Raw genomic sequence first — 13300 nt, 5'->3', positions numbered from 1 at the left:
TTCACCCATAGTACAATACCAAAGTCCATTGTGTTCTTCCCTCTTTGTTCTTACTGCTACCTCTCCATTCCCTATAATTCTGTAGTCAAAGCTTCAGTTCTGTAGTCAACTTTCAAGGATTAGTATTTAAGCTTGTCTTTATCTGACTCTTAGTTTAGTTACTTTATATTTGACAAAGTGACCCCATCTGGTATTTTTCTTTCTCCTTATGACTTTCTTCACTTAGCATTATCCTTTTGTGCTCTATCCATGTTGCTATTAGTGGCATAAGTTTATCTTTTTGATTACTGACTTTGAAAGATCTATTGTAGTTTCATTCATTACATAGGGTTTTCTAGAATGGGGAAAATATTTCTAAGATATTTCTCCTTACTTAAAATCACATTTGACAATTATGAGATTATTTGAGTATATTATTTCTTTGTTCATTAGAAAGCATCAGGCCATGGTAGCTAATTTTCAGTATTTACTCAGTTTTTTTCTTAATTGATGAGTCTAATTTTATAGAATAAGGTACTTAGCTTCACTGTCACCTAGGGTAGTTTTTTTTGTAGACAAATATCATGATAACTTTGCTAATAAGTGCTTACCAGTAACTTGTGTATAAATATATACCCATCATCTTCATCCATACCACCAATCTTTGGGATAATTTATGTATGGGTAGTCTGATTACACAAACTTGCATAAGCAGACAATCTCACAAAACTTTACCCCATTTTCCTTAATACAATTTAAAATTATTAACTTTAACATTAGCTATCTGTGAAATTAAGACATGGTTTTTATATGAAAAGCAATCTACCTGTCCCTTTAGTGTTTACTGATATTTTTGAATCATAAGAAAACACTCATCTTTAGATAAATTCTTAGTAACTAACTTTGGTATTCAACTCTTTTTAGATGTACTACAACAATAATTTTGGAACTATAAAGAGTAAATAATTTCCAAGACATTAATTTTCAAATTATATTAACTGGAAAGAGGTATTTTTTTTTCCTGATCAAGAAGATATATTTAAAAATACTTAGTCCTTTTTTAATTAATAATTTATTTTATATAATTCTTACATCATGTTTCATTTTTGCACAATGTATGCATTATCATTTTGGTTATATTTCCCATACAATTGCACCCCCCCCCTTGTTTTGACCCTAGTCCTTCCTCTCCCCTTTCCTCCCCCCCTACCCTGTGGTGTGTCTCTGGTTTACAGTTGCTTGTTGATTTTGATTTTTACTTTGTAAAAATACTTAGTCCTTTTTTAAAGATAAAACTATTCTCAGTATCAGTGAAAAAGCTGTATCACTAATTATTGTTTTAACCTAATCTATAAAACTTATTAATACAAATTACTAATGTATGCAACTTACTGGTAAGCTAGCAATATTAACTATATAAAGTACATTCTTGTGTGATTTACAGCTCTCATTCTACTATACAACTAGGTTAGAAAATTTTCTGATAGTAGTATGAATTGTATATGCTCATTCACACTTAACAAAGGATTGCAATTAGTAGAATTTCCATGCATGTCTAAATAGCTACATAATTTCCATTTTTTGTAAGACCATACTTAAGTATTAAAGTAAATATTTCTTGGTTTAATTTTGAAAATCCTTTGTCAAGGTTTAAGATTCCTCATATATACACACACAGAAAATGATAGTGCCTGTCTCCTGTAGAATTGACTTCAAACAAAATTGGTGACAAAGAGTATCAGTAGTATTTTAAATGTTTCTTTTAATAATAAAACTTCAGTTTTAAACTTCACTGTTCTCTAACAGGGAACAAATTATGGATGTAGTTGGAAAATAGAGTGGTTTTCATTTCTACACACCTCAAGTACCCATTTTATAAAGAAATGGTAATTTTAAGTGTGGTTTGGCTTTAAATTAGTGCTGGGTGAATAGTTCAGAGAGAGAAAAAAAAGAATCTCCTGAGGCCATCTTGATTTAATTTAAACCCTGAATTTAAATAGAAATGAGTGGAGACTAACCTACATTTAAATGGGATGGGTATGAATTATTGGAGATCTTAAAACCTGAAATATTATGTTGTAGCATAAAAATATACATTCCATGCTGTTGTCATGTTATAAAATTTCTTTTGGAATAGCTAAATTTTCAGTAAGTTGTTTCCTAAAAGAATCTTCTTATATTACTGAACTTGACTTACCTATGCTTGAATAGATTCTTTAGATAATTATATTAAAATTGCAACTGATTAATATGTATTAGCTATTGCTAGTAAATTCTGGATGCATGTTCCTCTGCCACAGTTACAGTAAAATAATGTACACCCCTGGGCCTCCCTGGTGACACAGGCGGTTGAGCACAGTGCTGTGAAGCTGTCCGCAGCCTCTGCAGCACAGGTTTGATCCCGGCCAGCCGGGGAAATACCCACATGGTACAACAGACCTCTCCTATCTCACCCGCTGCTCCCCTCAGCAGTGTACTTCGGTCACTCTGCCTTTTCTGTTCCCCGCTCTGTCTTTGGTGAATCTCTCACCCTCCGACACATCTGATCTGTGCCCCACTTCTTGTATTCATAAATAATCTTTAAAAAAATAATGTACATCCTTATTTTAGCATTCTTATAGTTCATTTGATTTGCTTCACCTCTATTTCTAATGGGTTAAATAGAAGTCATGCCTTAAAAAATAGCTTATCTATAGATAAGTTTGAAAGAACCTGAGTTATCTTCTATTTCAGGGGTCAATTTTACAAATAAATCTTAGCATCAAGCATTTGAATAATGTTTTAAATTTTATGCTGGTTTCCATACAACAGATATAAGAAACTTGAAATAAATTTTGAATTTGGAATTATATATCTTCTCTAAAAAGGATCCATCTTCAATTTCATATAAACAACTCACTTTAAATTACAAAATCATGTGTAAAACAAGAGTTAAAAGTAAATTGGCCTTGAATAAGGGACTTGGCCTCTTCTAAGGGCTCACTACATGATTCTTGCTAATGATCTCACATGTTTGCAGCGACCTGGACTCAGTCCATCTGAGGTCTTGCAAACTCAGGTCTGCTGTCTGACTGGAAAACACAAGCAAAGGGACTCTCTCCTTCATCTGTCTTGTCTTATCTAGCCACAGTATCTTCTCAGCTACCTCTTGAAGGAAGCTGGACTCATAATTTGTTTGTTCAAGTCTATCAAATGTGTGTCTTAAAAGGAAAAGAACTACAAGACTCACAACATTTTTCTGTTATATACTGATTAATCCAGTTCAAATTGATGGGGAAGGGCGAAACTTCAACTCCACTTTTTGTGCAGAAAGTGTTTTAAAGACATCACTTTTTTTTTTTTAAAGCCATTCAGGAGTTGTTTATTTTTCTTTTGGTCCTTGGCTGCTCTAGAATATAAGATTGCTAGGTGAGAAACAAATGGATAAGTATAGTTTTGCAGTGTGTGTAATTAAAGAACTATGTAAGAAAATGATTTCCAAGATTGAAGACAAGATTTTGCTTGTCTCTTAAGATCTACTTTCCAGGGACCTGTACCTGGAAACCTGCTTGCTTTTGAGGGATGACTGGATACAGAAGGAGATCAGCATCTTGCTCATTTTCTAGGACTTCAGCCAAATTCTTTGTTTCTTACCTAATATATTTGGGTAGTTAATGACAACAACTTGAAAAATAGCTGTTTATAATTATATAAAAATGTAGGTCTTGTTTAAATCATGAACTTAATTAACAGTATACCCCTACTTGGCAAATAAAGTACATGAATGATATTTATTGCGCACAGTTCTGATACCTATGTAACAAAACCAATCATCTTGAATTTCAATATTAATCCAAAAAAATTAAAATATTTATGAAAATCAGCTACTTTTACTGCTGAATTTTTGAGTTGCATGTAAAGTACTCTTGTAATTTTGCTAGAAAATGGTGCACTCTCATAAGAATATACTTATTCTAACTTTGTATAACTTTTACTTTTTGGCTTTGAAAACATGGTGTATTTCAAGTGCACAACTGAAAGAGCAAGAATGCTCAGTTATAAAAATAATTATATAAACATAAAGAATCTGCCCCTCCTTACATATGCCAATTTTAAATTTTTCAGTGCTTTTTTCTCCATAATGTCTTTTCCTTTTGCCTGTAATCATGATTACGTTTCTTCCATCCTATAAAAATCAAAGCAAGAAAATAAATTCTGCCTAGACCATGCCATCTTATCTTTTTAACGTTTACCCCTCTCTCTTCTCTTTAAAGTCTTAACAAATTACCCACATTTTCTTTGTCCACTTATTTTTTCCATTCACTTCATTTCTTGATTTCTATATTCTGATTTCTATACTTATTATTGAGCTGAAATTGTTCTTAATCCTAAACTGTCTCTTTAGCATTTGACTTTGTTGCTCACACTCTGCACCTGGAATCTTTTGTCCCATCACTATAGTAACTTAGTCTTCTTTCAGTTTTCACTTAACCTTTCTGACTTCATTTTTCCATTTTATTGTACTAACTCATTGTTTTTTCTCCTCTTCCATTTTCATATCCCTAAATACTTTTTATATTCTCCTTTTTCTTTGTCATCTTGAAGAAATTTATCTCCAGGTGTTACCTTCAAAATCCATATCTTCAGAGTATAGTTCTTCCCCAGAATCAGATATTTTCACTCTTCACTTGACATAAATGCTGTGTGTATCAGTCACCTCACACATCACTCTTCTGCTACACATAGAAATACACACACACACACACGCTGTCAATCTATTTCTGTATTTTCTTTCTCTCAATTTGATAGTCTTACCAGTCTTCTCCCGCTCACCCTCATCACTTACTTTCAGTCATCCATCAAATTCTGGGATTTCAAGTTCCTAAACATTATTTCAATATGTTTGCTCTGCCCATCTCATCACTATCACCTTAACATATATCCTCATGATTTAGTCACTGGTCTATTTTCCCATCCCATTAAAATGCCCAGACTCCTTTAATTGAAAATACTGAGGTTGAATTCAGTTCTCACTAATACTGTTTTTACTACCGTGCTTACTCTATTCTGTTTTTTGACTAATAACTATAATATCATATACCCATTTTGATTTCAATGATGCATACCTAAAACTTCTGTAATATATGCAGCTAGTTCAATAAAAATAAATAAGCCCAGGCTGTGCAAAATTATTTCAGTGACTTTATAATTTTAAATATTTATTTATGAATTATTTTTAAAATGTGAATGAACTGCCATCGATGAGTAATATATACAACTTATCATGTATTTATATTTTGATAGGAACCAAATTCATTAATCACTCATATATTCAAAAAACAATTATTAATCACCTTGTCCATAGAAAATAAACCAAAAATGTAAGCCCAGTGTTAGTAGAGTAACTGCCCCTGAGCGACTCATGAATGAGATACGTAGACAAATACTAACCTTGCAGTGTAATTGCTGCTAAAAGAAGGAAAGCATAATAATAAAGCTTTAAGTACCTCAAGCAGGGGATAGCTTACATTTGAGAGAATTTTTTTTTAAAGATTTTATTTTATTTATACAAGAACTGGGGTACAGGCCAGAGCCACAGCAGGGTGAAAGAATTCATTAGAGATGGAGTGGGGAGCAGAACAGGCAGATGGACTGAAAACACTGCTGAGGGGAGCAGCAGGTGAGACAGGCGAGGTCTGCCGCACCGTGTGGGCATCTCGCCAGCTGGCCGGGAATCAAACCTGTGTTGCAGAGGCTGTGAACATCTTCACAGAGCTGCGCTCAACACACTGTGCCACTGGGGAGGTCCACACTTGAGAGAATTTAACAAAATACATTTAAAACTGGATTGTGAAGAAAGAGTAGGGTCTGTCTGACAAATAAATAGGGAGAAGGATGTTTTAGGCCAAAACCATAATGTCAGCGAAAGCATGGGATGGCATGTTTTGTGATAGGGAACACTGGGACCGAGGATCATGGACCTCATGTACATGGGGATTTGTTGGGTATTCTTAGACAAAGGAGTAGTTAAGATCAGTCACTTTGGTAATGCTAATCACTAGTGGTACATGTTTAAGGGAGTAAGAGATGGAGGCAAGAAGAATAGTTTGGAGGTCAGTACAAAATTTAGGTGAGAGTGGATGAGAACCCAAACCATGATGTTGATTTTGCGAAGAGGTAAGAAGGGAAAAAACAAAACAAAACAAAACATAAGATTTGAGTAACACTATATTCTGAAGATGGGTCCAAACTCTACACATAATATTATATGTTTGTGTCTGTGTTCTGTTTTTGTTTTGAACTATAGACATGGGATGTAGAGCTGGAAAGATCTGCGGAATCCTGGGCTGAAACTTGCGTGTGGGAACATGGACCTTCCAGCTTGCTTCCATCAATTGGACAGAATTTGGGAGCACATTGGGGAAGGTAGCTTTAAGTGTAACTTTTTGTGTCTAAAAACACAAGTGTTAGTAAAATGTTTATCAATTCATTTCAAAATTTCAAAGGCTTGGTGCCTAAAAGAAAAACAACATAAGTATTATACCAGAATTATAAATAGTATTTTAGATTTATTTTTAAACAATTCCTACTTTACTAATCTAGTGAACCTAAGTATTTATGAATAATAACTTCCACAACAATATCTCCCTACTAAACTTTATAAATCTATTTTGCCATATTTGTTTTTGTGCATATTCTCCAACTTAACTTGTTATTTGTACTTAACTTTCTTTTAAATAGATATAGACCCCCAACATTTCATGTGCAAGCATGGTATGATGAAGTGAGAGACTTCAGCTACCCATATGAACATGAATGCAACCCATATTGTCCATTCAGGTGTTCTGGTCCTGTATGTACTCATTACACACAGGTACTTTTTGATATACTTCATTCCTCTAAATTGCATTTGAGAGATAAAGTACTGAATTTATGTCATACCATTTGGTAGGCCTATTTTTTAAAAACATCATATTGTTACTGATTTATGTAGAATAGGCTTACAAAATCTATAACAAAATTATTGGGAAAAAATATCCAAATATCTACTTTAAAAAGACATTGTTTCAGTGATTTGTATATGAAACCATTTTAATATGGCCCTAGTAAATGTGAACTAAGAATAAATTTACCATTTTCAGAGTCACTTGCCATTATTTTTTATTTTTCCAAAGAATAAAACTGTGGTTTTATTTACCAAGGGCATTCAGTATTTATATGCATGCAGTGTTTATCTTTCCAGGAGTATTTAGTATTCACATTTGGTATTCAGTAATTCCTAAATCAAATAACTAAAGGCAGATTTGATTACTATTCATGAGTTCCTAGAGTTTCTTTGGCCAATTATTAGTGAATATAAAACAGACAGATTGTTCTGTGTGCCTTTGCATTGAACACCTGAAGAACCAGTGGCAAAATGAAATTATCACGTCACATAAGAAATTTTGTTCTAGTACTCCCTGTATAAGATGACTACTTCTGTTCGTTAGGTAAGTTTCTTCACAGAAACATTGATATAACCTTCAAGATTATAGTGATATAACTTATGAATTACTCAGTATGTTTGTACTTTAAAAATGGTTATATATTCATATAATCAGATTTATCTGAATTAAACACTTTCCATTGTTTTGAATGATGTTTCTCAAGTTCAGTCTTAAATACATTTTTTTCTCAGATTTGTTGTCTTTTCAGTCTTCTATTTCTGACCATTTTGTCTCTTGAATGTAGGTGGTATGGGCAACAAGTAGCAGAATAGGCTGTGCCATTAATTTGTGCCATAACATGAACATCTGGGGGCAGATATGGCCCAAAGCTGTCTACCTGGTGTGCAATTATTCCCCAAAGTAAGTAGGCAAAATGCTACTTTCATATGTAAATTTTTTATCAACTTGAAAAGATCTTTATATCCTTGATTTTTTTCTTACCTTCATTGAGTAAAGTATATTGTTTTAACTCAGATTATTTAACATGACAACTGTGGTTGCCTGCTGCATAAAGTCAGAACTTAAAGAGAATATGAAAATTTTAAATATCTTTATGAATATATGAATCATATTTTTATGTCTTCATTTTACCCACTGCACAAATTATTAGGTATTTTGACTTATTGGAACTTAGCAATCATAGATTAACTGAGAAATATATTTTTTCCTATATAAAGATCATTGCCCTGCAAATATATTATAGTCATACTTAGGATCAAATCTGTCTGAAATTTGTTTTACTAAATCAAATGGATTATATATGAATATACCATAGCAAATATGAGGTTCTGCAAAAGTTTGACTTTGTAATTTTCAACAATGTACGTCACAAATTATTTTGTATATTTTAAAGAGAATGAAGCAACAGTTTATCTTTAAACCTAGTAACCAGAAGGAATCTGATAAAAGATATTAATACTTGAAATCTACACACCAAAATAATTACTTAGAAGATTCTGATATAATCTTATAGTATCTAGATATAACCTATAATATAAGCTGTATATAATCTATGTATATATAATCCCTATATAGAGATTATATAGATATAATCTATAGTGTCTAGTATTTTGCAATGTCTTATAAATTATACTGTTAGGCTCACTTCTAATAGATTGGTTCATCTGTTTAAGGGGAAACTGGTGGGGCCATGCCCCCTACAAACATGGCCGTCCCTGTTCTGCTTGTCCACCTAGTTTTGGAGGGGGCTGTAGAGAAAATCTATGCTACAAAGGTATGTGCTATTGTGCTGTAATATTCAGTTTGCTTTGTATTTTGATCTAATTTATACATCAGTTCCTATTTTAAAATCCAAAAGTGTATTTAATTTATTACATGAATAGTTTCTAGACCTCTTTCAAGTATTTTGAAGAAGGCATTTAAAATATCTTTAAATATTTCTATTAGTAAGTCCATAATACCAATATGTATTTTAAAGAACATTTCATGATTATTCCAGATAACTACTTCTAATTCTACTTTGAAATTATCCCAGAATAGCAAGTATATTTATACTTTAGAAACCAGTTTGACAAATTGTTGACTAGTGTTATTTCCATAACTGTCATCATTTTTGAAGGATTTAGCAATTTAGCACAATTAATTTTTAGCAGTGTAAAAGTTTTTGCCAAAATACTTATCCATGAATCTTATGAACCATGCTCAATGAATTATTCTGATTCTCCGCTTCTCACTGGGGCGTATACAATTTCTCATGCCAAAATACTAAAAAAAGTATAATACTGAAAAACTGTTGTAAGTTGTTCTCGCAAATGTTCAAAAAATTAAACATAAATATGGCGTTTTATTTATAGCACATGAAGTTAAAATGTGTATGGCAAAACTTTGTGAAGTCATGTTTCTTGGGTAGCCAAGTGAACAGTTTTCACTCCTTTTTCATAATGACGACAAAATGAAGATTAATGCAAACTAAGTATATTAGAAAATGTATGAATGCATACAACCTTTTTCTCAGCACTCATAAAAGATGTTTTTTTTCCTTGAAGACAGAATGTTAATTATTTGCATATTTCATGCTGTTATCTGAGCTATTTTTAATTCCTAAATACATTCACAGTATTTTTCATATGTGTTCATCTGTTTTCTGTCCTTTCTTCTCCCATAACTCCAACCTTTTTATCTCTTTACCAGTGGCCACTGTATTTTACTAAAAATTGATTTTCTTCTGATTTCATACTTCCTTTTCCTGGGTTCTAAGTTCTTGGGCACACGTGGAAACAAAGCATTCTCCAAAATGTGCCACTGTCAAGCCAATTTTGAAAAAAAAAATATATTCAAAGATTTAAATTATTCTCTATTGTTAAATTCAAATTTTTAGGTGTTGAATTTCCTTGTAAAAAAGAAAACCTTTTCCATGGAAACTGATACTGTAATAAATCACAAGGGCATGTTAGTCCTTCTTTAGACCGAATTTCATTCAAGAAGTGTCTTAAAATCCTCCTAAAAATATTAATAATGTTTCATTTGGGAAAACAAATTCAGATTCACTTTATTACTTCATTAGATCACTGTAGATTTCTTGGAGTCATTATGAGAAGCAATCACCAATACCACATGGAAATATAAGCAAAGTTCAAAATGTCTCCATTTAACATTAGCTTGATGTAGCAAAAATAAAGGGATTAAAGCTTATTCCAGTGTAGTGCATATGAATACCTTAAACCAAAACCTTGGCCAAATGGTAGTTCTGATTTTTCTGTTTTAAAAATGTGAAAGCCACATTAAGCTATATTATTTAATAATTTATGTACCTATAAGATGGGATTCATATTAATTAAATCCATTCCGTCTTACAGAAGGGTCAGACAAGTATTACCCTCCTCGAGAAGAAGAAACAAATGAAATTGAACGGCAGCAGTCACAAGTCCATGACACCCACATTCGGACAAGAGCAGATGATAGTAACAGAAATGAAGTTGTAAGCACACAGCAAATGTGTAAGACCTCTGCATTATTTACAAAAATTTTAAAGTTTACATAGATGATATTTCCTACTATATTTTATTAATTTGAGTATTTTTAGGATGGAAAAGCTCTATGTGATGAACTATAGCAACTTTTACATCAACTAAATTTTTTTGTGATGACTTATAGCAGCTTTAACATTATCTAAATTACTATTTTTTTAGCCCAAATTGTTTCTTGTGAAGTAAGATTAAGAGATCAGTGCAAAGGAACAACCTGCAATAGGTAATCTTTGTTCTTCTCAAAATTAACTGACAAAATAATGAGATGTTTTCATTCTATACTTATATTCAGAGGAACTAAATTTTCTTTTCAACTTCTTTTGTTTAGATACGAATGCCCTGCTGGCTGTTTGGATAGTAAAGCTAAAGTTATAGGCAGTGTGCATTATGAAATGGTAAGTTTTCTAAATGTAGTTATTTGAGGATAGAGTTCTTTCATATAAATTTGATTTTTTTAATGTGAAAAATAACTATTTATATAAATATTGATCTTTTCTCGGAAATGTTTGAAGTCACATAAACAATGATGAGTTGTCTTGTGCTTAAATATTAATATTTTAGCTTCCCTTTCTCCCCTCCTCTTTTCAAGCAATCCAGCATCTGTAGAGCTGCAATACATTATGGCATAATAGACAATGAAGGTGGTTGGGTAGATATCACTAGACAAGGAAGAAAACATTATTTCATCAAATCTAATAGAAATGGTATCCAAACAATTGGGTAAGTACCATAATGATCCTTTGAATCATATACTTTTTAATTATAGCAATTAGTTAATACATTCTTTTAGAGAAAAATATAGAAATATTTAACTTATAAAGAAGAAAGTAGTTTTCAAAGCTCACTTCAGTTATGTAGACACAGAAAGGAAAAATATCTAAATATCTAAGTTCATAGTTGAACCTTACTGGTTATAAATTCCAAATTTTCTATGTTTCATTCAGAATCTACAATTTTAATGTTGTTTTGATGCAAAGCAATAAATTTTTCATCTGTGAAAGAATATACTCCACCGAGGGTAGAGGGTATATTGATTTGCATCTACTTCCTGCCCTATGTTGGAAAATGGTTTATTTCATGTCACACCGATTCTGTCTATAAGATAAATTAGATTAATAGGTAAAAAGACTTTGAAAAGTTCTTTAAATATGTGATAGACCATGTCACCTTTTCTTTTGTCTATATAAGCATATTGTAACCCAAATAAAAATATTGATTAACTTTTTAAATGTTTCTCATTAAATTTGTTAAACATATGATTCTGAAATACTGTATGTTTTCTTATACATTCTGTAGATAGTAGTAAGATATGGACTTTTAGATATCTTTGTAGTATCTTTTCAATCTAAAAAACAATGAAGTTCATAGGGACTGCCTTTAGTTAGAAGATATGACATAGTCTCCTTTCTTTATAGCTATACAATTGCTATATGAAACTATATAGAAGAAAATTCTTAATAAGAATTTATTTAAGATGTTGCAAATTAGTAGAATGATCTCCTATGTATACAGTTTCATTCAAGGGCTTGATATATGACTTTCAGCTGTTAGTGATTGTTCTCTTAAGTAAAAGCTTTATGGAAATGTTAATTAACTTATTCTACAAATATTTATTAAGTACCTTCAATAAGTAATAAATATAGGTTATTAGCTTTAATAAGCCAAACACTGAATGTTGCATTAATGAATCTGTGTTCTGATATTTTTTTCTCTTACCTTAATTTTTGTTTATGTTTATTATAGAAACTCTTAGAACTTGAAGGTTGTCATATTAAAGTGCCATTACAAATAAACCTTACCTTTTTCAATAAATGTTTTTCTGAAAATCTGAGTGTAAATAAATCAATTAAATTTTAATATTTAATGATATGCCCGTTCTTACATTCTTGCTGTTTCAATAATGCATATAGCAAAGAAGAATTCATTTATGTACTGTGCTCATTTACTGGGTAATAAGGGGAGCAAAAAGATGAATAATACACAATCCTTGAAGATAGTTATTAGTAGTATGTATGACTATCATGTGTTTTGTGCTCTGAAAGATTTAATCAATTGGTTTTGTAGTGACAAGGAATTAGTATATTGAGGGTTTTAACTTTAATAGGAAATGAGTATACAAATATAACTGTATATTACTTTATGGTATTATCTGTACGTTTTTGAGATGGATAATGAAAAGAGATCATCCTATAATATCACGAATGGTATTGTTTCGGTTTATTCTTTTGATTTGGATTTAGCATAAAATAGAAAATGTATTATACGACTACTTATCTAGACATTTAAATAAGACTAAGGGGAAATAAAGTATTCATAGACACCAAAATTACAGAAGTTATATGGATGATGCATGTAAGAAATGATTGATTTTATGTTTTTATCTTCAGCAAATATCAGTCTGCTAATTCCTTCACAGTCTCTAAAGTAACAGGTTAGCACTTTTTTCACCTTTATTTTTTCTTATTACTACATTGCATGTTGCTGTTTTCAAGGGATTTGCTTACTGCTTTATGTTTCATTTAATTCTTCAGTTCAGGCTGTTACTTGTGAAACAACAGTGGAACAACTCTGTCCATTTCATAAGCCTGCTTCACATTGCCCAAGGTAACGTTTTCTGAAACTTCTTACTTTTTTATGCCAGTAAACATATAAGGTGTTCTTACCCCATATGTCTGCTTTTGCCTGAAATTGTGATATTCCTAAACTCAAAGGATGTATAATCCTGAACTGCTAAGCAGCAGGGAACAGTGGGGCATCATTAATTCCAGGTACTCCAGGCATCCCTGCTGTGTTGTCCCCAAATGCCAGAGTAAGTCTTGCTCTTCCATAATAACAGATTTGTGCATATGCCGCACATGTTCACATGTG

The 13300-nt window shown here is 31.7% G+C and overlaps 1 protein-coding gene across 2 annotated transcripts in view; it reads left to right on the top strand.

The window, feature by feature from the left end:
• The window catches only part of CRISPLD1 (cysteine rich secretory protein LCCL domain containing 1), a gene marked incomplete at both ends in the record, with an annotated part of 39578 nt that overhangs the window by 16479 nt on the left and 9799 nt on the right, over nucleotides 1–13300 (top strand). Inside the window, 10 exons of one of the 2 annotated variants that reach the window (XM_084230448.1) lie at nucleotides 6266–6384; nucleotides 6700–6832; nucleotides 7690–7805; nucleotides 8579–8679; nucleotides 10262–10402; nucleotides 10595–10655; nucleotides 10761–10827; nucleotides 11022–11152; nucleotides 12820–12863; nucleotides 12964–13036. In XM_084230448.1, the coding sequence (XP_084086574.1) occupies nucleotides 6266–6384; nucleotides 6700–6832; nucleotides 7690–7805; nucleotides 8579–8679; nucleotides 10262–10402; nucleotides 10595–10655; nucleotides 10761–10827; nucleotides 11022–11152; nucleotides 12820–12863; nucleotides 12964–13036 (986 nt within the window). Of the gene's footprint in view, nucleotides 1–6265; nucleotides 6385–6699; nucleotides 6833–7689; nucleotides 7806–8578; nucleotides 8680–10261; nucleotides 10403–10594; nucleotides 10656–10760; nucleotides 10828–11021; nucleotides 11153–12819; nucleotides 12864–12963; nucleotides 13037–13300 lie in introns of those variants that run through there. The other variant, XM_084230449.1, reaches the window with a different exon arrangement.

Source organism: Talpa europaea (assembly GCF_964194135.1).
Source record: "Talpa europaea genome assembly, chromosome: 3".
Lineage (NCBI taxonomy): Eukaryota > Metazoa > Chordata > Mammalia > Eulipotyphla > Talpidae > Talpa > Talpa europaea.
The sequence above is the reverse complement of the archived record's forward strand: the minus strand, read 5'-3'. Positions and strand labels throughout refer to the sequence as shown.